Here is a 27,927-nt window from a genome sequence, read left to right on the forward strand (position 1 = left end):
CGACAGCGGAGGCGGCGGAAGCGGAAAAGGCGGGACCTAGGGCGCACGTTACGTCGGCACGTGCGAGCGCTGGGCTGGGTCTCCCGAGTCGAAAGTGGGCGCTCTCTGCGCGTGTCGGCAGTTGAGAGGCTCTCGGTGGGTTGCGGGGTTGTGACCTCATGGCTGAGATAATTCAGGAACGCATAGAAGATCGACTCCCCGAATTGGAACAGCTGGAGCGCATTGGACTGTTCAGTCATGCGGAGATTAAGTGAGAGAGAGCTGGGGAAGTGGAGGGGCTGGGGCGGCTGAGGGGAGAGAGGAAGGAGCCTGTGGCGGGGGGCAGGGATGCGGGGGCTCTTAATTGGGCTTATTTTTCCTAATCTGGCAGGAGCCCATTTTCAGATTTTGTTGATGCCCAGAATTTCTCGCCTGTTGAAAGGTGGTCTATCCATTCACCCACCAAACGTCCGGGAGCTCTTCATGGAGCCAGTTCTTGGGGCTCTAAAGGTGGTAAAACCAGGATACCCACCTACCCATCAGGACCTACCTACCTTGCGTGTGTTGGGGGAGACAAATTAAACATTTTGCGTACAGTGCGGCATACTGTAAGTTGTACTAGAGTGTACTGCCTGCCCTAAAGCTATGGAGTGCTGTGCGGAGCCCAGGATGAGTAGATAAATCAGTCTTTAAAAAAATTTTGTTTTTTTAGATTTTATTTATTTATTGACACACAGAGAGAGGCAGAGACCTAGGCAGAAGGAAAAGCAGGCTCCCTGAGGGCACCCCGCCGGGAGAATCCATCCCAGACCCCGCGATCACGACCTGAGCCAAGGGGACCTAACCACCGAGCCACTCGGGCGTCCCATAGATAAATCTTTCTAATAAGACTTGGAGATGGGGACCGTTTAATCTCGTGTTCTACGCCAGGGCTCGGCCAACAATGTCTGGCATGTAGTTGGCATTCAGTAATTTGTTGGAATTAAATTTAATATTTGTTTAATGGTTTTCTGTGATTGTTTCTGCATTTTACAATGGCTGTGAATGTAGTAATGTGGCTGTGGGAGCCTTAAACATTTGTTAGTGAAACGGAACATAGCAATGTGGACTCTTAATGAGTATTCAATACATGTCACTACTGTTAACTAGAGACCCTTATTGGCCTTGCACATCTTGCATTAAATTCTCCTAATATACACATGTTCTCTCTAGCTAAATACAATGAATCCTTTCCTGTGAGTTCTTTGTAGTATTAATGAACCTTCCTAGGTAGAAACAGTACAGACAATCTAGGTTTTTTAGACCGCACGTTGAAAACTCAGAAGTAAGAGGAATTTAGGAAAGATACTTGATTATTATTAAAACTTAAGTGATCTGAATTTGGGGGAAAATAAATATTAGTATCCTGTATAAATAATGTACTTAGCATTATTTACTTTATTGGTGGGAATGTCAGTGGTCCTGGCAATCGATTAAGATGATTTTCATAAAAGTTTTAAAATACATCCTGATGCCCCCAAGCACACAGAAGTAATCACGTAAGACAATACTTGTTTACAAAGGATAATTATTTGAGAATTTCAGGTTTTGGAAAATGTGTTTTAAATATATTGAAAATAAACTTAAAAAGCCCCAAAGTTATTTAACTTATGCTCTTTTCAAGTACTCTTTTTCAAGCCTTGTTAAATGGCTTTCTCCTCAGGGCTATCATCAAGAAGGCTTCGGATCTGGAATACAGAATACAGCGAAGAGCTCTTTTTAAGGAAGACTTTATCAATTATGTTCAAGTAAGCAAATAAGTTCCTTTTTAATCCCTTCATAAGTTTTATTTTTTAAAGATTTTATTGATTTGAGACGGGGGGAAAGCAATGGGGAGAGGCCGGGGGAGAGGGAGAAGTAGGCTCCCCACCGAGCAGGGATCCCAACGCGGGGCTTGATCCCAGGACTCTGGGACCATGACCTGAGCCGAAGGCAGATAGATGCTTAACCAACTGAGCCACTCAGGCGCCCCTAATCCCTTCACAGATTTTATTTTTATTTTATTTTATTTCATTAAAAATATTTTATTTATTTATTCATGAGAGACACAGAGAAAGAGGGAGAGACACAGGCAGAGGGAGAAGCAGGCTCCATGCAGGGAGCCTGACATGGGACTCGATCCTGGGTCTCCAGGATCATGCCCTGGGCTGAAGGTGGCGCTAAAATGCGGGGCCACCGGGGCTGCCCCCTTCACAAATTTTAAATCAGTTCTAGAATGGTGAGCTTGATTCAGTGTTCTACAAAATTCTAGAATTGATGATTAAATGGTAATTTTTGAACAGGAATAGAGGAGATTTAAGAATAACATTGTTCCACTAAGGCTTCAGTACTTGGCAAACTGAAATTTTTTTTTCTTCTATAGTGTTAGTAAATCAGGTACTGCCATAGAAATTGTGTATCGGCATTTCAGCAAGATAATTGACAGCCTCTTTGTTGTGGGAAAAAAAGAAAGGAAAATGGGTTTGATGACAATAGGTGATTGGAAAGTTAATATTTATGTGTATAAGTCTGCTGTCTTGGAAAGCGGTATGCTGCAAATTCTTCAGTACTATAAGTGGATGGAAGATTTGAGTGAATATAAAGTATACATGCTGGACCAATTTTCAAATGGAAGAGAATAGCTAATATGTTGGATAACAAAATCTAGCTTCAGAACCTGATATTAAGTAGGAATGTTATAAGACTGAAGGTCTGTTCTGACCTTAGATTTAAAAACACAATAGGTGAACAAGTGAGACCTGGCTACAGATTTAATCTTGTATTTGGAAGATTTGAGAGCTCATAGAAGATCACTAACTCAAACTTAGCCAAGAGCATATTACATCATAAAATATAATCTGTATGTCAACTGTACTTTAGTAATACATTTTAAAAAGGAAAAAAGGGAAAAATAATTTAACTGACTATACTAAAGCGTGTTGGACAAGGTAGCTGAGGACATTGCAAACAGTAGGCATTGAGCAGACGTTAGTTAGTTTGAAAAATAGTGTTTTGCACTTAATAGACCATGTCTGGAGCTTTGTGTTAGGCTTGAGACTACTTTTTTTTTTTTTTTAAAGATTTATTTGTTTATTTGAGAGAGAGCACAATCATGTGGAGGGGCAGCAGGAGAGGGAGAGAATCTCAAGCAGACTCCCCACTGAATGTGGAGCCCAACATGGGGTTTATTTATTTATTTATTTTAAAGATTTTATTTATTTATTCATGAGAGACACAGAGAGAGAGAGGCAGAGACACAGGCAGAGGGAGAAGCAGGCTCCATGCAGGGAGCCTGATGTGGGACTCCATCCGGGTCTCCAGGATCACGTCCTGGGCTGAAGGTGGCACAAAACTGCTGAGCCACCCGGACTGCCCGTCCAACATGGGGTTCAATCTCATGACTCAGATCATGACCTAAGCTGAAATCAAGTGTTGGACGCTTAACTGACTGAGCTAGCCAGGGACCCTGAGACTACATTTTAAGGACTGATTTTCTTTCTTTATTTTTAAAGATTTAGTTAGTTATTTGAAAGAGATTGAGAGAGAGAGCACAGGAGTGGTGTGGAGGGGCAGAAGGAGAGGTAGGGAGTCCCAAGCCCACTGCAGAGGCTGACGTGGGGCTTGATCCCACAACCCTGGTATCGTGACCTGAGCTGAAACCAAGAGGCGATGCTTAGCCGGCTGTGCTACCTAGATGCCCCTCTCCTTTTCTTTTGTTTAAGTTTATTTATTTAAATAATCCATACACCCAGCCTGGGGCTGGAACTCATGACTTCGAGATCAAGAGTCCTGTGCTCTTCTGACTGAACCAGCCTGGCACCCCAAATCTTCTAAGTGTTATGATTTTGGTAACATGCTTTCTTTGTATCTAAGATGTTTATAACCTTGCTAATGTATGGATTTGTGAGTTATGCAGATGTAGGGTGAGTTTTCAGTGACTGCTAAGACATTTACTACAAATTATGGGTGATAGCAAATTATCTTACTTTATATCTTTTTCTTTTCTTTTCTTCTTTTTTTTTCTCTTTTTCTTTTTCCTTCCTTCCTTCCTTCCTTCCTTCCTTCCTTCCTTCCTTCTTTCCTTCTTTCCTTCTCTTTGCCCAAAGTGGGACTTAAACTCATGATCTGGAGATCAAGAATTGCATGCTCTACCAACTGAGCCAGCTAGCTGCACCAATCTTGTTTTATTTATTTACTTATTTTTAGAGAGGGAGAGCACTAGCAGAAGGTGGAGTGTAGGGGGAGAGGGAGAGAGAATTTTTTTGTTTTTAAGATTTATTTATCCATTCATAAGAGACAGAGAGATGCAGAGACACAGGCAGAGAGAAGCAGGCTCCTGCTCGCAGGGAACCAGATGTGGGACTTGATTCCCGGACACGGGATCATGACCTGAACCAAAAGCAGACACTCAACTACTGAGGCAGCCAAGCATCTCTTGTTTGATATTCTTGATTCTTAATTGCTTTATGATTTTAACTAAATATATTTCCTGTATTTAAAAGGTTATAAATTTTATTGGTTTTTTTTTTTTGTATGTTTTTCTTCCATAGTATGAAATTAATCTTTTGGAGTTGATTCAGAGAAGAAGAACTGTAAGTAGATATTCTGGAAGTTGGAAGAATTTAGAACTATATAGTGTGGCTCTTTAATTAGAACTTGGGTTTGAGAAGCAGTTGGCATTGATAAATTGTGTGTTGATGTGCTCATAATGGATATTTGAGATATTTGTGAATATTTGTTTTCCTTACCTTTTTCCTTACTGTTTACACTCTAAGTAGGAATGTTGCTGTGGATAAATGTGATTAAATTGAGGCTTTTTTATGTCCCTTTTTAGCGCATTGGGTATTCATTTAAGAAGGATGAGATTGAGAATTCTATTGTACACCGGGTACAAGGTGTCTTCCGACGAGCTTCAGCAAAATGGAAAGTAAGTGATCAGAACATCTTTAATTATAAGAAAGGTGAAAATATGTATTGTATATACTATGATATCAATATTCAGATGTATTGTTTATTCTTGGATGTGTCAAAATTTAACCTAATTATGATATCATTATTTGAAACCACTGATCAAAGCATTAATAAAATTGATCTCATTACCTTCTAGTTCTTCTTTGAGGATAGTACTGAAAATGCTCAGTTTGATACATAATTAAGGATTAGAAATTTGGGATATGTTTGGATAAATCTCTGAGTGAAGTATACCAAAGACTTAGAAGTGGAAGCTGAGTAGTTAGATTAGGTACAGCACCTCACTTACTTGATATTCTTCATGTTGGGCTCTGGGACTGGGATATAGTAAATGGGGAGTACTTTGGATCTTGGGAATGACAAATTTTGGGTTGCTACCCCTGATTGAGACCATTTAAGAACTGCATTGAACACATTGGGTAGACAACAAATTTTATCTTGGAGCACGGTAGATAGGGAGTGGTGGCCAGATGGAGTTACCACGTTTAAGAGATCTAAGGCCTCAGTGAGGAAAAGCCTAGTAGTCTGAGCAATGTGTTACCACATTGGTCTTTCTGAAATCTTCCGTTTCTAAAATAAGTGCAAAGTTGTATTATATAAAAAGTTAAAATTCAGGCAGCTTATCACATTGCTTTTCTTGCAGGATGATGTTCAACTTTGGCTATCCTATGTAGTCTTTTGTAAGAAATGGGTGAGTATTGGGCAGCTGTCTTTTGCTTTCTTATTCCGTCTTTCAGTTATTTTTGCCTTTTAAGCCCCATACTTGGGTTACTGAACTCCATGTTTTCTCCAAAGGTGTGGGATTAGCAAATGGGAAAAGAACCTAAAGAAAGTTGAACTTAAGTGTAACATTTGTGTTTATCTGAATGACTATATAAATGGCTTCTAAGCCAGAAAATGATCTTTATGTATTTGTTTAGTAAAATTGAAAATTTTTAGATATTTAGAATGTTTACATGTAGTGGTTTAGGTAGAAGAAAACTATGGATGTGTCTATTTTTTATATGTCCTTGCAATGGCAGGTTTTTGCCCCATTAGATTTTAAATTGGTAAGAAACAGTACCAGATTACTTAGAGATTAGTAACAATGATTTCACCGAATAGGAAGTAGAATTACTTTTTCTCTTTTACAGGCTACCAAACCTCAACTTAGCAAGGTATTTTCTGCCATGTTGGCTATTCATTCAAACAAACCAGGTATGATGAGATCCTTGTCATTTTTTTCTTCTACTTTTTATGTAGACTCAAGCTATTTTGGAATTTATTTTGCTTAATAAACCTAAAATAAATTATTATTTAAAATTTTTATTTATTTATTCATGAGAGATACAGAAGGAGAGTGAGGTAGAGACACAGGCAGAGGGAGAAGCAGGCTCCATGTAGGGAAGCCTGATGTATGACTCGATCCTGGGTCTCCAGGATCACGCCCTGGGCTGAAGGTGGCGCTAAACCGCTAAGCCACTGGGGCTGCCCTAAAAGAAATTATGATAACTCAGCATGGGTACTTGGCCTTAGCACTTTGGGTTTCCGAATAGCTGCCTCTTAGTTCATCTGTGCATATTGTATACCACTTAATACGTCAGATACTGTATTTGTGGGTGAGAAGGACTAAGTTTCTTTTTGTTTATAAAAGTATTTTATTTATAGTTTTTTGAAAGTATATTTTATTTTATTTTTATTTTTATTTTTTTATTTTTTTATTTTTATTTTTTTAAAGGAAGCCCTATACCCAGGGTGCCTGAATGGCTCAGTTAAGTTTTTGCTTCTTCCCAGTTCAGGTCTTTTTTTTTTTTTTTCCAGTTCAGGTCTTGATCTCAGGGTCATGAGTTTGTAGATAGAAGCCTTGCATTGAGTTCCATATTGGGTGTGGAACCTACTTAAAAGAAAAAAATAAAAAAATTAAAAAAAAAATAAAGTAAGCTCTATGTGTAGTGTGGGGCTTGAACTCATGACCTAGAGATCAAGAGTTGCATGCTCTGTTGACTGTGCTCAGGTTGAGTCACATGCTCAAAAAGTCCAGAGCAATGGCTCTCTCCCATTCACAATCCTTCTAGTCCAGATGTGGTTACCAACAATGAGTTGTTTTTACCAAAAGCAATCTTGTCTGGTGACATAGCTGACTTTTATTAAGTTTATTTAGTGGGGTTGATTTCCTATATAGAAAGACAAAATTTTTGTTTCTAAAGCCTTTATTCCCAACAGGTGTGGTAAAAAAAAATTTATCTTTACATTTTTAAAATTGAGCCATTCAGAAAAAATCATGAGTTATTTAAAACAAAAGAACAGGGATCCCTGGGTGGCGCAGCGGTTTGGCGCCTGCCTTTGGCCCAGGGCGCGATCCTGGAGACCCGGGATCGAATCCCACGTCGGGCTCCCGGTGTATGGAGCCTGCTTCTCCCTCTGCCTGTGTCTCTGCCTCTCTCTCTCTCACTGTGTGCCTATCATAAATAAATAAAACAAACAAAAAAAAATTAAAAAAAAATAAAACAAAAGAACAAAATATTTTTATTTCATCGATTCTAAAATGAGTAATTTTTTTCCAGCATTTTAACACTTTTAAAATTTGTATGACGTATAATGACGTTGACCTCAGATTGGATGAGGCACATAAGTACCCACAGATGTTACCATTTATGTCTTTGCTTCAGAATACTGTAAATAAAGCAATAACACTTAACAGATAACCATTAGAAACTCCCTCTCTACATCCCCCCCCTTTTTTGTAAGATTAAAAAAAACTTCTTTGAGTATTAAAATTGAAACATTGATCTTTTTGGTCTGACTCAGTTGAGTTACTGAAATGAAGTCTGATATTTTTCATTTATAGCTTTGTGGATTATGGCAGCCAAATGGGAAATGGAAGATCGCTTGTCTTCAGAAAGTGCAAGACAGCTATTTCTTCGAGCTCTGCGATTCCATCCAGAGTGCCCGAAACTTTATCAAGAAGTGAGTTGTGTATCTATAAGATGAGAGGGTGATGTCTCAGTTTCGGTCTTTCATGGACATACATTCTTTTTCTTTTTTAAAAATTTTTATTTATTTCCCTGGCAGAGTGTGAGTGTGTGCACACACAAGCAGGGGGAGTAGCAGGCAGAGAGAGGTAAGAGGGAGAAGCAGACTCCTCACTGAGCAGGGAGTCCGATGTAGGGCTTGATCCCAGGACTCTGGGATCATGACTGAGCTGAAGGCAGACCCCCAATGGACTGAGCCACCCAGGTGCCTCTGGACATACATTCTTTATTAAGTTAAAAAATACTTTGATTTAAAAAAAAATACTTTGATTTATGGGGGCTAGGGATAAGTAGGGATTGCTGCTGTAGATAGAAGGTAATGAAGATATTTCTTGGCCAGTATAGGTGTTGACCATGTGCATCTTCCATTTTCTTGGTGAGAGATGGGAACTCTGACCTGCCCGTTATGATTGGGAGGGATAGGGAACAGGACCTACCTTTTTCAGTTGTGGGGCCAGCCATCTTTATACTTTTGTCCTTTTTCTTCTTGCTCCTACCCATCTTCTTTCTTCTTTCCTTCCTTCCTTCCTTCCTCCCTCCCTTCCTTCCTCCCTTTCTCTCTCTTTTTCTTTCTGCTTCTTTTGGCTTCTCTCTTTTTTTTTTTTGTCTGCTTCTCATTTTTATTGTCTTTTTTTTTTTTTCTTTTTTTTTTTTTTTGAGATAGATAATTCCTTTTCCTCTTGCTGGACAATCTTTTTTGGAGTGAGGCCCTAGAACAGTGATGACCAGACTTTCAATTAAGAAAAAAACAGGGATCCCTGGGTGGCGCAGCGGTTTGGCGCCTGCCTTTGGCCCGGGGCGCGATCCTGGAGACCCGGGATCGAGTCCCACGTCGGGCTCCCGGTGCATGGAGCCTGCTTCTCCCTCTGCCTGTGTCTCTGCCCCTCTCTCTCTCTCTCTCTGTGACTATCATAAATAAAAAAAAAAAAAAAAAAAAAAAAACAAGTGCTAGAAATGCTGTATTATGAGAAGCTACCCTTTTCTGAGGTAATAGGATAAGAGAGAAACTACTGTTTTGTCATAAATTGAAAATTAAGCCTCATCTGATACGAGGAAAAAGATAAAAGTCTTTATGCTCGTACGTTTTCTAACTGTCCCAACTGCAATGACTTTTGGTCTTGTACTGCATTTTGTTTTTTGAAGAGAGGGAGTCAGGGGGCGCCTGGATGGCTTGGTGGTTAAGTGTCTGCCTTTGGCTCGGGTCATGATCCTGGGGTCCTGGGATCGAGTCCCACATTAGGCTCCCCACAGGTAGCCTGCTTTTCCCCCTGTCTGTGTCTCTGCCTGTTTTTGTGTGTCTGTCATGAATACATGAATGAAATCTTAAAAAAAATAAATAAAAAGAGGGAGTCAAGGGAGGGGCAGAGGGAGAGAGAGAGAGAATTTTTTTTTTTTTTTAAGATTTTATTTACTTTAAGGGTGCCTGGGTGGCTCAGTTAGTTAAGAGTCTGCCTTTAACTTGGGTCATGATCTCAGGGTCTTGGGATTGAGCCCCATATCAGGCTTCCTGCTCAGCAGGGAGGCTGGTTCTCCTTCTCCCTCTGCCTATTGTTCCCCCCTGCTCTTGCTCTCTCCCTCTCTCTCTGTCAAATAAATAAATAAAATCTTTAAAAAGAAAAGATTTATTTTAGAGAGAGCATATGTGCATACATGTGAGAGGGAGGAGGGGGAGAGGGAGAGGGAGAGAATCTCAGGCAGGCTCTGTGCTAAGTGCAGAGCCAGAATTGGGCCTTGATCTCTTGACCCTGAGATCATGACCTGAGCAAAGTTTCTTTCTGTGATGTAAGTTGAAACCAAGAGTCAGATGTCCAACCGACTGAGCCACCCAGGTGCCCCAGGACATAAACACTTTAAGAACTTGTGATTTTCATATGTCTTGTAACGTAAATTCAAAGTATTAAAAACTCTGTGAAGTCCAAGTTTACATGTTATGCATTAGTTTTTCTTTTTTTTTTTTTTTTTAATTTTTTTTAACTTATTTATTTATGATAGTCACAGAGAGAGAGAGAGAGAGAGAGACAGAGAGAGGCAGAGACATAGGCAGAGGGAGAAGCAGGCTCCATGCACCGGGAACCCGATATGGGACTCGATCCCAGGTCTCCAGGATCGCGCCCTGAGCCAAAGGCAGGCGCCAAACCGCTGCGCCACCCAGGGATCCCTGCATTAGTTTTTCTTCACAAAACTTCATAGTATATATTTGCCATTGCTTTTTACTTTGAAATAATTACAGATTCACAGGAAATTACTAAGATAGTATAGTGAAGTCCTGCATACCACTAGTCAATTTCTCCTGATGGTTACATTTTATAAAATTATAATATATGAAAATCGGGAAATTGATATCAATATAACGTGCATATGGTCCTATGTCATTTTTTTTACATGTGTAGATTTATGTTACCACTACCAGAATCAAAATACAGAGCTGTTCTACTACCCACAAAGATCTCCTTCCTTGTCAGCTAGTTTCATAACAAAATAAAACATTCACACTACTCCCATAATTTCCCAGATCTGATACTTATGTGTGAAAAGTGGCATCTTCTGTATTTCTAATTAAATTATTTTCAAAGATTTTCAGTTTATTATTTCCCTTGTGTAGTACTTTAGGATGGAGTTGATGCATGCTGAGAAACTGAGGAAAGAAAAACAAGAATTTGAAAAAGCCAAAATGGATGTGGTAAGATCTGAATGTGTTGTCACATGTTAATAATTTATAGTGTTTTAAGCCTGCTTAGGAGTAAGAGAAAATTTTTGGAATGTATTTTTGTTCCAATTTAGTGTTCTATTTTGAAACTTTAAGATGAGTCTAGAGTTGATTTAATGAAAGGTCTTAGTAATAAAAATGGAATTTTGTGCTTTAAAAATAGACATTTGGATTAATTGAAATAGTCCTTAAAATTATTTATTGCTGATGGAATGGTAAATGATTTTCTTCAATACTTTATGGTTTCATTAAATGACAGTTGAAGGAGCTTGAGGAGGGTTGTGTAATGTGTGGTTCCTAGCCTTCTTTCTTTTTCATTTTATACAATTTTTTTTGTGACAGTAATTTTATTTTTTAATTTTTTGTGACAATAATTTTTTTAAATATTATTTATTTATTTATTCATGAGAGACAGAGAGAGAGAGAGAAAGAAAGACAGAGAGACACAGGCAGAGGGAGAAGCAGGCTCCATGCAGGGAGCCTGACGTGGGACTCGATCCCGGGTCACCAGGATCACACCCTGGGTTGCAGGTGGCACTAAACCGCTGCACCACCAGGGCTGCCCTGTGACAATAATTTTAAAGAAGTTTTAGAATGTTAGAGCTGAAAAAGGAACTTTGCTATCTGTTATTGTGGTTTCCAGCTGCAAATTTTTTTATTCAAATAAAAGTTGACACAAAAGGGTAAACAGGCATGTAAAACCTGACCTGTTCAGGTTAAGTAGAGAGTCAGGCCTTAAGCCATGTGATCTTGCTATCACTTTAGGAGCCTGAGAGAACACAATTGGAAGATCAGTGGTCTGGTTCAAGCTGCACATTTTACAAGTGAGGGAACTGGCCCAGTGAGAGACATGATTTGCCAGAGGTCATATGGCACAGGTAGCCTAGGACTGTTAATTTTCATCCTAGTACTTTTTTTACTTAATGGCACTATTAAGTTATGTTTAATATATTTCAGGGAAATCTTGATTATCCTGAAGAAATTCTTAGTGGCGAGTTGGCAAGGATCATCTACAAGAATTCTGTAAGCATAATTAAAGGTATGTGTGTTTTGAAAATGTATATATGATGGAGGAGTGAAACATTCTGTTTGTAAAAAGAAAGACTTTTAGCTAATTTAAAAAATTCATATTAGAAGTTCTGTTAGAATGTGCATAAAATTCTGTAGAAATAGTGTCCTGTTTCTTTTTTTTTTTTTTTAAAGATTTTATTTATTTATTCATGAGAGAGAGAGAGGGGGGCAGAGACACAGGCAGAGAGAGAAGCAGGCTCCATGCAGGGAGCCCGATGTGGGACTCGATCCCAGGAATCTAGGATCATGCCCTGGGCTGAAGGTAGGCGCTCAACTGCTGTGGCAACCAGGTGTCTGTTGTCCTGTTTTTTTAAGAAAAAGTTGATTGCCCCTCAGGATATAGTTGGACATTTCAGTAAGTTTACTGAGTACTTTATTCACGTGAGGAGTTGAAGAGAAACAGATGATGTAGAACGTTTCTTTATACCAGTAAGAAGTTTAGAAGAAAGGAAGTACTTATGAATACTCCAGAATATCCATAATGGTTTTGCTTGTGCAGTAGGTAATTTGTTTTTGTTTTGTCCTATTTCTCAATTAAAAAAAAAAAAAAAAGAATTCCAGCACATCAGGAAAGTAGTACTTTCTTGTAGAAGAAAGTGATACTTTAGAGTAAAGTGATACTTGAGAGTCTTAGCCTTCTCCTCCACTTTTTAAATTTTAGGTGCAGAATTTCATGTGTCACTCCTTTCGATTGCACAGCTATTCGACTTTGCCACAGATCTGCAAAGAGAAATTTATGATGAGTAAGTAAAGTCATGGAAAGGTGAATATGTCTGTTTCTGGTCTTGTAAAAATTTGAGTTTGTGTGTTTAGAAAGGGGGAAAGAAGATAATACACTAAATCCTTGGAAGAAAGCAGAGTTTTGATTTCTGGAGAAGTTGATTCATTTATGGGCTTCCTTTTGGAAATAATTTGCCTTTATTCAATAACATATCTTGGAGCTATATCAAAATGTATATTCCTGCTTTACTGTTATGACTTTTGTCCATAAAATGAGAATGGTCCTCATGAATGTTTACAATTGATTGCTGCAGGTAATTTTATTCTTTAATTTTTGGGCATATGGTTTGAGCATTATCTGCAGCCTGCCTTGTGGGTACTTCATTTTTAGGTAGCACCCCTTACTTTCACAGGAGATAAAATAAAACTTGGATCAGTTTGCTCTTTGGATTTTTCAGGGCTTTGGTTGAGGATGTGGTTGTGCTTTTCCTTTGCCTCTGTTATAGAAAATCAAGAGCCTGGATATAATAAGGTTCTCCAGGGCTCAAAGAGAATTTGTCTTGTCACACATACCTGTTGATTTGACTTTGAGAGCTAACTTGAAAGCTAACATTTGAGAATGATATCTGAAACATTCTGAAACCTAATAAATGTGTAACAACTTTAATCGATTGACAGAATTTGTGCAGTGAGTGTGAAGATATCTGGAGACCCTATCGAGGAATTATCTCATGTTAATAGAATTATTAAAAGGGTGTCCTGGGTACATTTTTAGGACGTAGGGAACTGTCTCTGTTTGATATTCTGAGTTAGTCTCGTGTCATAGGGCTAATGCCAGTAAATTACTTTTCAGCCTTCAGGCTCTGCACACAGATGATCCTCTCACTTGGGATTATGTAGCACGGCGAGAATTGGAGCTAGAGTCGCAGCCAGCAGGAGAGCAGCCTGCAACAAAACAAGCCAGAGCAGTGGAGCTGGGCCGGAAGGAGGAGAGGTGCTGTGCTGTATATGAAGAGGCAGTAAAGACTCTCCCTACAGGTGACCTTCACCAAACCTCGGTGTGGTGTAGGGGTGGTAGTATCCAGAAACATGAACTGAAGTTTTTGTTCCCATTACCAAAATCAATTTTCAGGAATTTCTCTGTAGTAATATACAGCATGCCTGAAATTCTTTTTTTTTCTTTTCTTTTTTTTTTTTTAGATTTTATTTGTTTATTCATGAGAAACACAGAGAAAGAGAGAGAGACAGAGACACAGGCAGAGAGAGGGAGAAGCAGGCTTCATGCAGGAAGCCTGACATGGGACTTGATCCTGGGTCTCCAGGATCACGACTGGACTGAAGGCGGCGCTAAACTGCTGAGCCACCCTGGCTGCCCCATGCTTGACATTCTAACTTGTTCTTTGGTGGTGAAAGATAAAAGAGTTTTTTTTTTTTTTTTAAGATTTATTCATTTATTTATGAGAGACACAGAGAGAGAGAAAGAGAGAGAGAGAGAGGCAGGCAGAGACACAGGCAGAGGGAGAAGCAGGCTCTTTGCAGGGAGCCCGGCATGGGACTTGATCCTGGGTCTCCAGGATCACGCCCTAGGCCAAAGGCGGCGCTAAACCGCTGAGCCACCTGGGCTGCCCAAAAAAGTTTTTTAAGACCTTCCTTGATAGTAGTGATATTTATGTTCATGTATTTGGGGGAGATGATACTTAGGAAATGGTAATTCAGAAGATGGTCTGTCATTCCTTAATTATCTTTTGACACAGATTTACTTTTGGATTTTGTAATATTGGCTTATTAAGATAGAGGGTATCTATAACATGGATGAGGTTTTTACTTTTTTATAGTTAAGTGGTCACTCAGTTGTTCTCCCCCCCAGTATTTGAGATGCTTGGCTATAATCGGAATAACTATAGTTTTTTTCACCAAACCAACTAGAATTAAGTACATATTTTTGGCAGTGAATGTGTCCTTACATTCCAGTTTGTACTGGAATTCTGGTAGAAGTCGGAGTTCATGTGCCTTCCTGAATGCCATCATGATTCTTTCCAGTTTCTGAAATCAGAAAGATTCTTTAATTTTAAAGACTAGTTTAAACTCTTTTTTTAGAAGAATTTTCCCTTCAAAGAAAAGATGTAGGTGACTGTTAAACAGAGAGACTGGTGACCTGATCAGTGTTATCTCTGTGACTTTTCCAGAGGCCATGTGGAAGTGTTATATCAACTTCTGCTTGGAAAGGTTCACTAAGAAGACAAGCAGTCAGTTCCTCAGAGAGAAAGTAAGTTACGTGGTTATCGTGGCTGACTAGAAAGTGACTGTTTTCTGGAAGAAGGGCATACACATGGCTCCTTTGGGGCCTAGGACAGCTTCCAAGGACTTCATGCTTAACCTGAGCTCTTTCTCCTTACGGGTGACCTGTCATTCTGAAGGTCTGAATCTGCTACATCCTTATTTGGGCCACCTGGTCAGGAGGCTCTCTCTTATTTGGCTGTACTTGGTGCACTATTTGGCTGGTCTGATCATGAGTGAAACCACCTCAAGTTCCTTCTCTGTTTTCAGAAATATGCAAAACTGCACTTGTTCCTATACCCTACTTGGATGTTTGTAACAAACTGACAGATTTTTCTGATTTCAGAGACTGGAAAGAACCATGATGGCATTCAGGAAGGCACATGAGCTCCGACTTCTACCAGAATTCCAGTACAAGCAGTGGGTAAGGAAACAGTCACTGCCAAAAATATGTACTTAATTCTAGTTGGTTTGTGCTGATGTCAAGTGTTTTAATATCTAGTTATATGACTAAGCCCATTTGGAAGTTTGGTAGGGAAGATATATAGGCATTATGTTTGTTTCTCAGTATTTGATGTATGCCAAAAATGTTATCTGTACCAGCAAAGGAAGGAATGTCATACAGTGGAAAACATTCAGAACAAGGAGTCAGAGGTTGGGTTTATTTTGTATGTCTACTCATCCATCTTTTCCTCGACATCCTTTTCCTAATATATGCGTAGCCCAGAGTAACCATTGGTATGGTAACAAAGACAATTTAGATGTGTTTCTGTGTTTCAGAACATTCTAGTAAAAAGCTTGTTAACTCATTCTAACTCTTGAGTGGGTAAGGATTATTATGGAGACCAGGTTAATGTGCGGAGGGAATATGTAGTCTAGATTGAGTTTTGTCACTTAATAGCTAGGCAACTTGGGCAAGCCACTTAACCTTTCTGAGTTTGTTAACTTGATTTTGTTTTGTTTTTTATTTTTAAATTTTTAAATTATTTTTTTAAAGATTTTATTTATTTATTCATGAGAGACAGAGAGAGATCGATGAATCGGTGGAGACACAGGCAGAGGGAGAAGCAGGCTCCATGCTGGGAGCCTGATGTGGGACTCAATCCCAGGTCTCCAGAATCACGCCCTGGACTGAAGGTGGTGCTAAACCGCTGAGCCACCCGGGCTGCCTGTTTACTTGATTTTAAAATAGTGTTAGTGATCCTTGTTTTTGACAGCTCACCAAGTTGTTGACATGTACGAAAATGTTTGTTAGCATTTAAAAAATACTGGGCAGCCCTGGTGGCTCAGCGGTTTAGCACCACCTTCAGCCCAGGGCCTGATCCTAGAGACCCAGGATCGAGTCCCACATCGGGTTCCCTGCATGGAGCCTGCTTCTCCCTCTGCCTGTTTCTCTGCCTCTCTCTCTCTCTATGTCTATCATGAATAAATAAATAAAATCTTTAAAAAAAACTTTTTACGTGTAGCTAGGTAAGGCATATATTGTATACTAGTCTGCTTTATTTTATACCACAGCTGAGGTACCATTTTCCCATTATGGCAACTATTTGGGAAAAATCCCAGGGGTGGATGAGTTCAGCTGCTTCGGTTTGAGCAATTGAATATTGGCAAGACAGTCACACCCTATAAATTTAGGTGGACTTTGCTTTGAATGTTACATTGGCAGCCTGTCCTCTGCCTGTCATTACTATTTGGTCATTCACCATTCTGGCTATTCAGACATCCTCTGCTGCCCCAATCTCTAATGCTGCCCTTCCTAAGCCTACTACCTCATCACTCTGGTGCCTTTGCGTTTAATGAGAGTTGCTCAGTATACTGCCTCTAAACTTAAAACACATAACTGATCTGCATCCATCATTTTTCCAAATTATATTCTTCACAGAATGATCTTTTAAAATTGGTGATCAGATTATTCTGTGGCTTCTCACTGTGCTTTGGATAAAGCTGGTCATTCTTCCTAATATGGCCTTGGCTTCACCTATACCTCTCCAGTATACATTCTATCCCTTCAGCCACATTGAACTTGGATTTCCTTTTATATCTAGGCTTTCTCATCTTTAGTTCAGCCTCTTACATATGCTGTTTCGGAGAGCCTTCTCTAACTAATGCCTAGTCTTAAACCTTAGCATAAATGATGTTTCCTGTCTCATCACTGCCATAGACCCTGTTGGGTGCTCCTGTTCTGTACTCTTACATAGCATATGATTCTTTTTCTGTCGTGGCAGGTGTCTGTTGTTAGACTAGAGGCTCTTGGGTGGAGAACATACCCAATTTTCTCATTCTTGAATCTAGCATATGTAGTGTGCAATAAAAATACTTGCTGAATGAGCAGATTACAAATTGCCATTTATTTGCTCTTTCACAGTTTTGTAAAATTGAACTGGTTTTAGGTTATTTTTCCCCCTTTGTTACAGTGGTGTGGCTGTAAGCATTTTGAACACATAAGATTTCCTTCTCTTGGGATCCCTGGGTGGCGCAGCGGTTTAGCGCCTGCCTTTGGCCCAGGGCGCGATCCTAGAGACCCGGGATCGAATCCCACGTCGGGCTCCCAGTGTATGGAGCCTGCTTCTCCCTCTGTCTATGTCTCTGCCTCTCTCTCTCTCACTGTGTGCCTATCATAAATAAATAAAACAAAAAAAAAAATTAAAAAAAAAAAAACTTTAAAAAAAAAAAAGATTTCCTTCTCTTCTCTTTATTTACTTGTTGGATGATAGGACCCATTACATAGCATCAAATACATTTCAGAGAAATTGTACCAGTTTATTGTGCACCCAACTCCATTTGAATGAATAAACGTTTCATTAACCCACAAATACTGGTTTTGTCTGCTCTTTATATTTTCTTTGGTGGGCTAGGTTTTATTTTTATTTATTTTTTTATTTTTCTTAAAAAAATTTTTTTTTTTAATTTATTTATGATAGTCACAGAGAGAGAGGGAGGCAGAGACATAGGCAGAGGGAGAAGCAGGTTCCATGCACCGGGAGCCCGACGTGGGATTCAATCCCGGGTCTCCAGGATCGTGCCCTGGGCCAAAGGCAGGCGCCAAACCGCTGCGCCACCCAGGGATCCCTAGGTTTTATTATAATAAACTATTTTATTAAAAACTTAACTTTCAATCTAAATCATTTAGGCCCTCTATTTTTTGGTAGCCTTTAGAAATAAGAGCCAGCAATGGAAGAGAATTTCAGATTGCTTACTTTGTGCCTATTTGGCAGCTATTGCCAGAGGTTAAGTGGGGGAAATTACTGTCTTAAATGAGATTTTTTTTTTTGTCCCTCCAATATAGATGATCTAGCTTTCAGTAGTTAATTTTCAGTAGTTAACTTTCCAGTGATCTTTTGTCTTACCTAGATTGACTTGTTGCTGCATCATGACTTCTTAAAGGAAGCTCTGGAGGTGGCAGTAGCTGGGACTGCATCATTTAGAGACTCTGTAACGATGTGGCAGATGAAGCTGCAGGTGCTGATTAACTCCAAGAGCCCTGACGTAGCCATGCGTTTTGAAGAAGCTTTTGTGCATCTGAAAGCCCAGGTCTGTAAGTTGGGTCTTTTGTATTTCATTCTGTTTGGGAAAACTTTGAGACTGAGCCAAAGCTCATATGAAGTATGCTTGTCTGATGAGGGCTGGCCCCAGAGTGCATCTGTGCTGATGGGTCAAGGGTCAGTAGTGGAAGAATTTACTTCCATTTAGTAGCCTAGTTCTAATTCATTATTTGAAAAATGACTAAATCGTATGAAATTCTGTTTTGATATCTCAAGTGAGAAATATTAAGAGTATTGTTCTCACTTGCCTCCAAAGCTATACTTAAGCCTGAGTTATATTTTTTATTCTTTTTAAGATTTTATTTATTTATTAGAGAAAACAGGAGGAGGAGCAGAGGGAGAGGGATAAGCCGACTCCATCCTCAGCGCAAAGCCCAATGTGGGGCTTGATCTCATGATGCTGAAATCATGTCCTGAGCTGAAATCAAGAGATGGATGCTTAATTAGCTGAGCCTCCCAAGCCCCTCTTAAGTCTGAGTTTTAAACTCATATGTATGTCTAAATCCTAAAACTTTGCAGTGAATCTTTTTTTAAAAAGATGTTTGTGTATTTAGAGAGCAGAGGGAGGAGGAGAGAATCTCTAGCAGACTCCGTGCTGAGTGCGGGGCCTGACAGGGGACTTGGTCCCACAACCTGAGCTCATGACCTGAGCAAAATCAAGAGGTGGACACTTAACTGACTGAGCCACAAAGGTGCCTTCCAGAATCTTTTTTTTTAAAAAATATTTTATTTTTAAGTAAATCTCTACACTCAACATGGCTTAAACTCACAACCCCAAGATTAAGAGTCACATGCTCCACTGACTGAGCCAGCCAGGGACCTCCTTTTATATTAGTAGGAAAATAGTATTCAAAGTGGGAAAAATTTTTAATTATTCTATTTATGTGTGCCTCTGGGGTAAGAGTGAAGATCAGATTCTTGAGTCTGGCTTTGGTAGTGTTTTGGGTCCTAGACCGCAGAGTCGTGACCTGGATAACTGGGGATCTGACCAGCTATGAACCATTCATTGCTTAATTCACAGATACCTGATGTCAGTAACTAGGCAGTACTCCAATAGAAGGGAGCTGGTGCTGACAGGAGAGTGCTACTTGGGGGTCTTGGTCACAAGTCGATCTCCACTGGCATGCCATTCCTTCTGGGCACTGAGCATTTGGTCATAGTGAGGTCGGACTGGGAGTGAGTTTGTATTTTACATAAGTATCTTAGTAGGAGCCTGTCTTTATAGTGACTAGTTTTCAGAGCAGAGAGTTAAGCTGTTCTATGCTTTTTTTTCTTTCTCGTTGTGACCAGTCTGTCTGCCATTGTGGATTTCTTGGGTCATTTTCTAACTTTTTTTCCCCTTTTTTACTGTGATCAGGACTGTCTACCATTGTGGATTTCTTGGGCAGAGTGGAGTGAAGGTACCAAAAGAGAAGAAGACACTGAAGCCATTTTTAAGGTCAAGACCCCATGTTCTGAGTCTTGTGGGTGAGAATGAGCAAATAAGTTTACTGGTTGGCTAGTTTTTTAGAGTTATTTTTATTTTTTTCAAAGATAGATTATTTATTTATTTATTTATTTATTTATTTATTTATTTATTTATTTATTTATGAATGATAGAGAGAGAGAGAGAGAGAGAGAGAGAGAATGAGAGAGAGGCAGAGACACAGGCAGAGGGAGAAGCAGGCTCCATGCCAGGAACCCGACGTGGGACTCGATCCCGGGACTCCAGGATCGTGTCCTGGGACAAAGGCAGGCACTAAACCGCTGAGCCACCCAGGGATCCCCTAGAGTTATTTTTATAGCATGTGTTCCTAAAGCACTGTTAATTGGGCAGCCTGGGATGGTTCTGGGAAAATTTGTTTTGATATTTATAAATTTCCTCATGCAGCTTTTTTTTTTTTTTTTTTTTTTTTGTAGAAAGCTCTCTTAGCTGTCAAAGGTGCTGACTCAGTCACTCTGAAGAATAAGTACCTGGATTGGGCTTACCGAAGTGGGGGCTACAAAAAGGCCAGAGCTGTGTTTAAAAGGTGCTTACAAACTTTGATTGCTGTTATTTGTTTCTCCACTCCATACTCAGCCCCTCATACCCAGGTTATATGTATGGCAAATAGTACCTGAGGAAGTAATCCAAGAGACTTTTTAAAGAAGTCTTTCTGTGAACAATAAAAATGGTTCATACCCATTGTGGAAAATTTAAAAAGGGTGGGGGGAGATAACTAGATAACTATTAACTCATTGTAATCCTATTAACAGGAGGAAAAAGCATTTAATGTTTCATTTAAAAACTTTGTTTTCTAAAAAAATAAAAATAAAAAAATAAAAACTTTGTTTTCTCATATTTGAGATTTTACTATAACCACATTTTATATACCGCTTTTGTTGATGAATATTGCACAAGCCTTTTCCCTGTCAGTAACAGTTCTTCACGAACATCATTCACTAGAAATAGCTGTATGGTACACTGCTCTATGGATGTGCCATGATTTAGTTGGCCATAGTAATACTGCTTTGGTGAACATTTCTACGCAAATATTACTTGTCCATACTGGAAATTAATTCCTTAAAATATATTCTTAGAAGTAGAATTATTGGTTTCCTTCAGAAAGACCTTGAGATGTAGTAGAGGGAACTTTAAGATTTTATTTATTTGAGAGAGAACGAGCATGAGCGGGGTGAGGAGCAGAGGGAGAAGCAGATTCCCTGATGAGCTGGGAGCCTGATCCAGGGCTTCATCCTGGAACCCTGGGATCATGACCTGAGCTGAAGGCAGATACTGAATGAGCCACCCAGGTGCCCCGTAGAGGGAGCTTTATTTTTATTTATTTATTTATTTTAAATATTTATTTATTTATTCATGATAAACAGGGAAAGAGAGACAGGCAGAGGGAGAAGCAGGCTCCATGCAGGGAGCCTGATGCAGGACTCGATTCCTGGACTCCAGGATCATGCCCCGGGCTGAATGCAGGCACTAAACCGCTGAGCCACCCAGGGATCCCATTTTTTTTTTTAAAGATTTTAAAGGGAGCTTTAAACTGTAAAAATGAGGAAGAGGAGGAGAGCAGGAAGAAAACTGGACAGGAAAGAGTTTGGTGGAGGTGAAGAGTAACATTGAAACACCAAACATTGAAAACGTTGAGAGTTACTGGTGGTCAAGTCCAGTCCTTGCATTGCATTGTGGCCAGGTCTTTACTAAACCATGCATTTTGGAGGTGCTGGCATAGGAATTTAGATTCATGGGATGTAAGAGGCTTTCTTTCTCTATGGAAGTTAACAGTTTTCTTCTTCTTTTTAGTTTACAGGAAAGCCGTCCATTTTCAGTTGATTTTTTCAGGAAAATAATCCAGTTCGAAAAAGAGCAAGTAAGTGTTCTGTCTGCATTTCTTATTTGGGAAAATGAATTAGTGGTTACTCGTATATGGCAGCATTTTTGTCATTTAAAAAGGTCTCATATATAGTATGAATTTCTGGTTCCCTTCATCTAACCATTTTTTCATAGAGATGGTTAAGGAATGATAAGCAAAGAAAAGAAAGTCCCATGTCTGGAAAATAGAAAACTTACATGTTACCTCATATAGAAAAACCCTCCCTGCCAGGCTGGGCAAGGTGCTGCTTCCCTGTCTCTGAAGCACTGTGTTTGTCTTTTGAATTGGGTTATGAGGTAGAGAGAGAGTAGGCACTCCGTACTGTTTCTGGTGTGTGTCGTTTTTTGTTTTTGTTTTTTTTAATTTATTTTAGAGAGAGAGTGAGCATGTGTGCATGAGTTGGGGGAGGGGCAGAGGGCAAGGATCCCCAAGCAAACTCCCTTCCAAGCATAGAGCCCGATCTCTTGATCCATGAGATCATGATCTGAGCTGAAACCAAACCAAGACGTTGGAAACTTAGCCAACTGAGAATACACAGGTGCCCCATGTTTCTGATAAATATATATATACATATGCACACACACATACATACATACACACACATATATATATATTTTTTAAATTTTATTAATCCATGATAGACACAGAGAGGCAGAGAGAGAAGCAGGCTCCCTGCAGGGAGCTTGATGTGGAACTTGATCCCAGGACTCTGGGATCATGACCTGAGCCAAAGGCAGGCATTTAACCACTGTGCCACCCAGGCATCCCTGTTTCGTTTTTTTTTTTTTAAGATTTTATTTATTCATGAGAGACTCAGAAAGGTAGAGACATAGGCAGAGGGGATCCCTGGGTGGCGCAGCGGTTTGGCGCCTGCCTTTGGCCCAGGGCGCGATCCTGGAGACCCGGGATCGAATCCCACATCGGGCTCCTGGTGCATGGAGCCTGCTTCTCCCTCTGCCGATGTCTCTGCCTCTCTCTCTTTCTCTCTCTGTGACTATCATAAATAAATAAATAAATAAATAAATAAATAAATAAATAAAAAATTAAAAAAAAAAAAAAGAGACATAGGCAGAGGGAGAAGCAGGCTCCCCATGGGAGCCTGATGTGGGACTCAATCCCTCCACCTAGATTTCACACCCTGAGCCAAAGGCAGATGCTCAACCACTGAACCAGCCAGGTGTCCCAGTTTCTGGTATTTTTAATTGAACTTATGAGTGAGGAAAAATATTGGGAGGTCTCCATTTAAAAACTATTATACGAGGGGTCACTTGGGTGGCTCAGTCTGTTAAACATCCAGCTCTTGATTTCAGCTCAGGTCATGATCTCAGGGTCATTAAATTGAGTTTCCGTGCTGGGTGTGGAGCCTGCTTAAGATTTTTTCTCTCTCTTCTTCTGTGCCTCCCCACCCCTCTCTCCCTCTCAAAAAAAAAAAAAAGGTAATATAAAAAATAATATATGAAAATCCAAAGGTGTCTGTGGTCTGTGATCCTATCACAGTAATATAGCCAACCATATTAATTTTAATTTTTATTAAGCTTCTGTTTATGTGTATATGCATAAGTTTTATTACTGACTTATGCGCCATGTGGAAGTTCTCTTTTTTTACTTAATTTTTTAAAAGATTTATTTATTTATTAATGAGAGAGAGAGAGACAGGGACATAGGCAGAGGGAGAAGCACAGCCTTGCAGGGAGCCCAATGTGGGACTCGATTCTGGATCCCGGGATGATGCCCTGAGCCTAAGGCCGACTCTCAATCGCTGAGCCCCCCACGTGTCCCCCCCTTTTTCTTTTTCTTTCTTTCTTTCTTTCTTTCTTTCTTTCTTTCTTTCTTTCTTTCTTTCTTTCTTTCTTTCTTTCTTTCTGATAGTCACGAGAGAGAGAGAGAGAGAGAGAGAGAGAGGCAGAGACACAGGCAGAGGGAGAAGCAGGCTCCATGCACTGGGAGCCTGATGTGGGATTTGATCCCGGGTCTCCAGGATCGCGCCCTGGGCCAAAGGCAGGCGCCAAACTGCTGCACCACCCAGGGATCCCTTTTTTTTTTTTTTCTTAACATTAATTTGTGAACACATTCCTGTGTTTTTTCCATGGTTATCATCTTTAACAATTGTGGTGTTATTCTTAAACCTGCAGTTTTCTTAACTAGTACATTAGGTGTAGGTTGTTTCCAGATTTTTGATACTGAAAACAAGAATGCTATAAACATTTAGTTTATACAGTATTTTTTTCTTTTTTGGAATTCTTTTTTTGGGATAAATTTCTGGGACTAGAGAGAAAGTTTTTTTTTTTTTTATGGTATTTTATATATTGTAAGATGGTCCTCCCAAAGAAGTGTACTTCTTTATAGTAATAAATCAGCAGATATATCAGTATATTTATTTCCTTACATGCTCTCTAAATCTGCAGTATTGCCTTTTCTCCTTTATTTTGGTGTTTTGATTGGTGTTTGTTATTTTTACTTGAATTTTGAAAAATTACTAGTGAGGTTAAACACCTATATATATATATTTAAGTATTTATTTGAGAGGTGAGAGAGAGTGTGTTTGAGAGCACACAGAAGGAGAGGGAGAAGCAGATTTCCCACTGAGCAGAGAGCCTGACATGGGACTCGATCCTAGGACCTTGGGATCATGACCTGAGCCAGAGGCAGATGCTTAACTCACTGAGCCACCCACATACCTGTGAACTCTTATATTTATAGTTTTAATCATTGTGTGGGTCATTTATCTGTTCTCGTCCTTATAGTACAAGGGGTAACATAGCATAATAATAACTAGGCTTTGGATTAATAATATAATAGGTATGTATGTTGGGCAGTTCTCAGCCTTGTCATCCTTCTCCATAAAGGAGGTCATAATAATACCTATTTAGGGGTGTGCAGGTTATAAGACCAGAAGGGGATACTGTATAGAAAGGACTTCGCATAGTCCTGTGCATGTTATGAGTCCTTCCCAGAGTGTGATTCTGTTTTTCATGCATGTGTATGATATGGGGTTAAATTGACTTTTTTTTTTTTTTTTAAGAGCATGAGCAGAGAGGAGTAAAGGGGAGAGGGAGAAAGAGGCTCCCCACTGAACAGGGAGATGGGGTTTGATCCCAGGATCCTGGGATCATGACTTGAGCCTGAAGCAGATACTTAACTTACTGAGCCACCCATGTAGCCTAAAGTCACTTTCTATAAAATAGTACAATCTTAGTTAAGAGAAAGAATGAGGAAATAGTTTATTTGACTATACAAATGTATTTTTAAATCGTAGCTGTTATTCTCCTTTGAAAATGAAACAAAGGAGAATACATTTAAATGGAAATAGAGGTAAAGAATGAACATTTATTGATTGTAAAGTTAGTACCTGCTACTGTGCTAGGTGCATAATTAGTCAGCATTTTAATTGAATCCTTATGGTTGTTCTAAGAGATATCATTATCCTTGTTTTATGGGTGAGAAAACTTTTAAGGTCAGAGTTTAAACTTGCAGAAGGTTATATAATTAGTATTTACATATGCTTTGCCTTCATATAAAAAGTGCCAGAACCCAGACACAAAAGAAAGAAATCCTTAGCCACAAGGAATAAACCTTCCCCATTTATTTATTTAAATCCTACTCTTCCCTCAGGGCTTTCAAATGTATTTTCCTGTGAAGCTGCCCATGTTCCCCCAACTGAGAATTAATTGGGCTTTTTTCCATGTTACCATAGCAGAATGCTTTTATCACTGTTTGACATAGCCTTCACTCTGGTGACTACCGCATTTGACTTTTCTCTGGATAAGTTGAGAGCCGGGCTGTGTTCATCCTAAACCCCAAACCTTCTCCCCTTCAGATATCTGATAGGTGATAGCTGCTTAACAATGTGGTTGAGAGGAATTTGTGACATTATGAATTAAGCTTTTGAGGCAAGATTGTCTGATTATTTTTGTTAGGAATCCTGCAAGATGGCGAACTTAAGAGAATATTATGAGAGGGCTTTGAGAGAGTTCGGATCTATAGATTCTGGTAAGTCAGTTCTGTTTACAGGTGTGGTCTATAACCCATCAGTATGGTTAGAACAGTGCTTACCTCTTTTTTAGGTCATGGCTGTCTTTAAGAATAAAACTTGCATCCTTCCCCTGCCTCCTCCCTTGATTACTTTGTGCATAAATACTTGCAGACATAATTTGGCTTATAATTTCAAGTTCACAAGTTCAATTGTTCATGGGTCTTCTGTTAACTCTGGAGTAGAGGATGATTTGCTTGGTTTGGTTCACTAAAAAATTGTGATATTTGTAAGGGAAAGGTTAATAATGTAGGTCAGAGTAAAAGAGTGGGAGTGATAGCAAAGGGGTTGTGGGATGCTTATTGACATAAGTTGTCATTGGCTGTTGCCACATTGTATTCATTTTTATAGGACTTGTAAAAACATCTTTCTGGGTATGTCATAAAATGTTTACTTATGAACTCAAAAACAATGTCTAGTTTCTAGTTGTTAAACTTAGATTGAAAAAAAAATAGCTTTTAGAAGGTTTTAGCAGACCTTCTGGTGAAATGATTAAAAATAGCATATTTAATAGCCCAAGCAAGTTTTATTAGGCATGGTAACAAAGTTATAGTGAACTCATTGAAACTCAGTTTCACCTTGAAAGAGACTCAGCAAAAGCCTCCCTCTAAAATATTTAGTATTTTCGTTTATGAAATACATAAACTGTCATGATTTAAAGTGAAGTTTTCTACTTAAAAAAAAGTTTGATATGCCTTAATGTAAAGGTGAGAGAGGTAATGTTTCACGCAGGGCTCTAGGGAAATAACAGCAACAAGTTAAGTTTCATAGAAGTCTTACACTGAATATTAAGTCGTTTATGTAATAAAGCCTTGTCAATTTTTTGCTTCCCTTTAAAGATCTTTGGATGGATTACATCAAAGAAGAATTGAACCATCCCCTTGGTAAACCTGAGAACTGTGGACAGATCTATTGGCGAGCCATGAAAATGTTACAGGGAGAGTCAGCAGAGATGTTTGTAGCTAAACATGCTATGCATCAAGCCGGCCATTTGTGAGAAGAGGAAGAACACAGCTAACTTTGTGAAATAGTATTGTAAGCCCTCTGGCCAGTTTTGTATTGTGAGTTCACCTGCAGTTTGCTAAGAGGTGGCAGACAAGATGGCTTTCTGATTTTGAGACGTGCTTTAATTTTGTTAATGCGTTAGTCTTTAATTCCAGAAAAGAAAATTGGTATTTAGTGGCCAGAGGCTACTTGTTAAGGCTGGACTTACTATTGTAGTCCTAAATGTTTTCCAAAATATATGGAAATCATAAACTTGAGTTTCTTTCGTTAACCCTGGTCAAGAATGAGTATCTCTAATCTGGACCTAGGGACCAGTGGAAGTGGAGGAGAAAGTACATTTCCATTTTTTTGTCCTCCTTTTACTAAAAAAGTATACATGGTGTGCATTTGTTGTAGGAAATAATGGAGGGAGCAGAATAACATGCAGAAGGAAATAAAAATATCCCATAACCTTATGCTCTGGAGTTAAACTTTATTTCCTTTATGAGGATTTTTGCTATTTTTTACTTTTTTTTTACTATTAGATCTTCTCATTCATTAAGTATCCATTATTAGGATAGAAGAGAAGCTTTTTGGGATGGAAGTGGGGGTTGGAGGAACAGAGCTGGACATCCTGAGAGAGCTTATTGATGGTACAGAAGAGAATTCTGGGTACTGGGGGCAAAAGTTGACCTTTAAGAAGATAAAGACATTATAAAGGTGTCTTCTGTCTCAGGGACTGATTTTTAGAGAAGTGTCTACAGTGGGGAAGCCCAGCAACAAAAAGGAGGGCAGTGGGTAGGGAGTAGATTAGAGCAGCAGAGAAGGCCTTCAGAGGCAAGTTGGAGGATGGCTTGGAGCAGAGAGGGCATTCTGGGAGCAGGGGAAGCAACTGTTTGAATTTTACATCCTATAACTTAACATTGATGTCACTGAGAAGAGCATTCAGTGTAGTTTTATGTAATATTATGTTTCACTTATGTTATTTTCTATGTCATTAAATAGCCTTAAAAACATTTAATGAATTTTTAACATTTCGTTGTATAGATGAGCATGACTTATTTTACTAATCTCTTGTGGTTGGACATTGTCACCTCTAAGTTTTTTCTTATAAATGCTGTTGAAGATTCTTATAAATCTTTGTTCACATCCCTCATTATTTCTTTAGGAGATTGATGTTCAATGGTAGAATTACTAAATTAAAGGATATAACTATTTTAAAGACTATTGACATGTATTGCTAATTTGCAGTGTATGAGAATACTTTGAAACA

General features: G+C 39.2%; 1 protein-coding gene across 1 annotated transcript; it reads left to right on the forward strand.

The window, feature by feature from the left end:
• Nucleotides 1–27,881, forward strand: UTP6 (UTP6 small subunit processome component). The gene is made up of 19 exons (XM_055333037.1): nt 1–250; nt 1,682–1,766; nt 4,548–4,589; nt 4,832–4,924; nt 5,612–5,659; nt 6,102–6,165; nt 7,796–7,914; nt 10,582–10,659; nt 11,644–11,725; nt 12,419–12,500; nt 13,331–13,515; nt 14,664–14,743; nt 15,101–15,178; nt 18,106–18,285; nt 19,654–19,734; nt 20,196–20,305; nt 21,571–21,637; nt 25,558–25,630; nt 26,510–27,881. Exons 1-19 carry the CDS (start codon nt 159–161, stop codon nt 26,665–26,667), a joined length of 1,797 nt encoding a protein of 598 aa, XP_055189012.1. The 5' UTR covers nt 1–158; the 3' UTR covers nt 26,668–27,881.
• The last annotated feature ends 46 nt before the right edge of the window (nt 27,882–27,927 follow it).

This window comes from Nyctereutes procyonoides, unplaced genomic scaffold (assembly GCF_905146905.1).
Source record: "Nyctereutes procyonoides isolate TBG_1078 unplaced genomic scaffold, NYPRO_anot_genome, whole genome shotgun sequence".
NCBI lineage: Eukaryota > Metazoa > Chordata > Mammalia > Carnivora > Canidae > Nyctereutes > Nyctereutes procyonoides.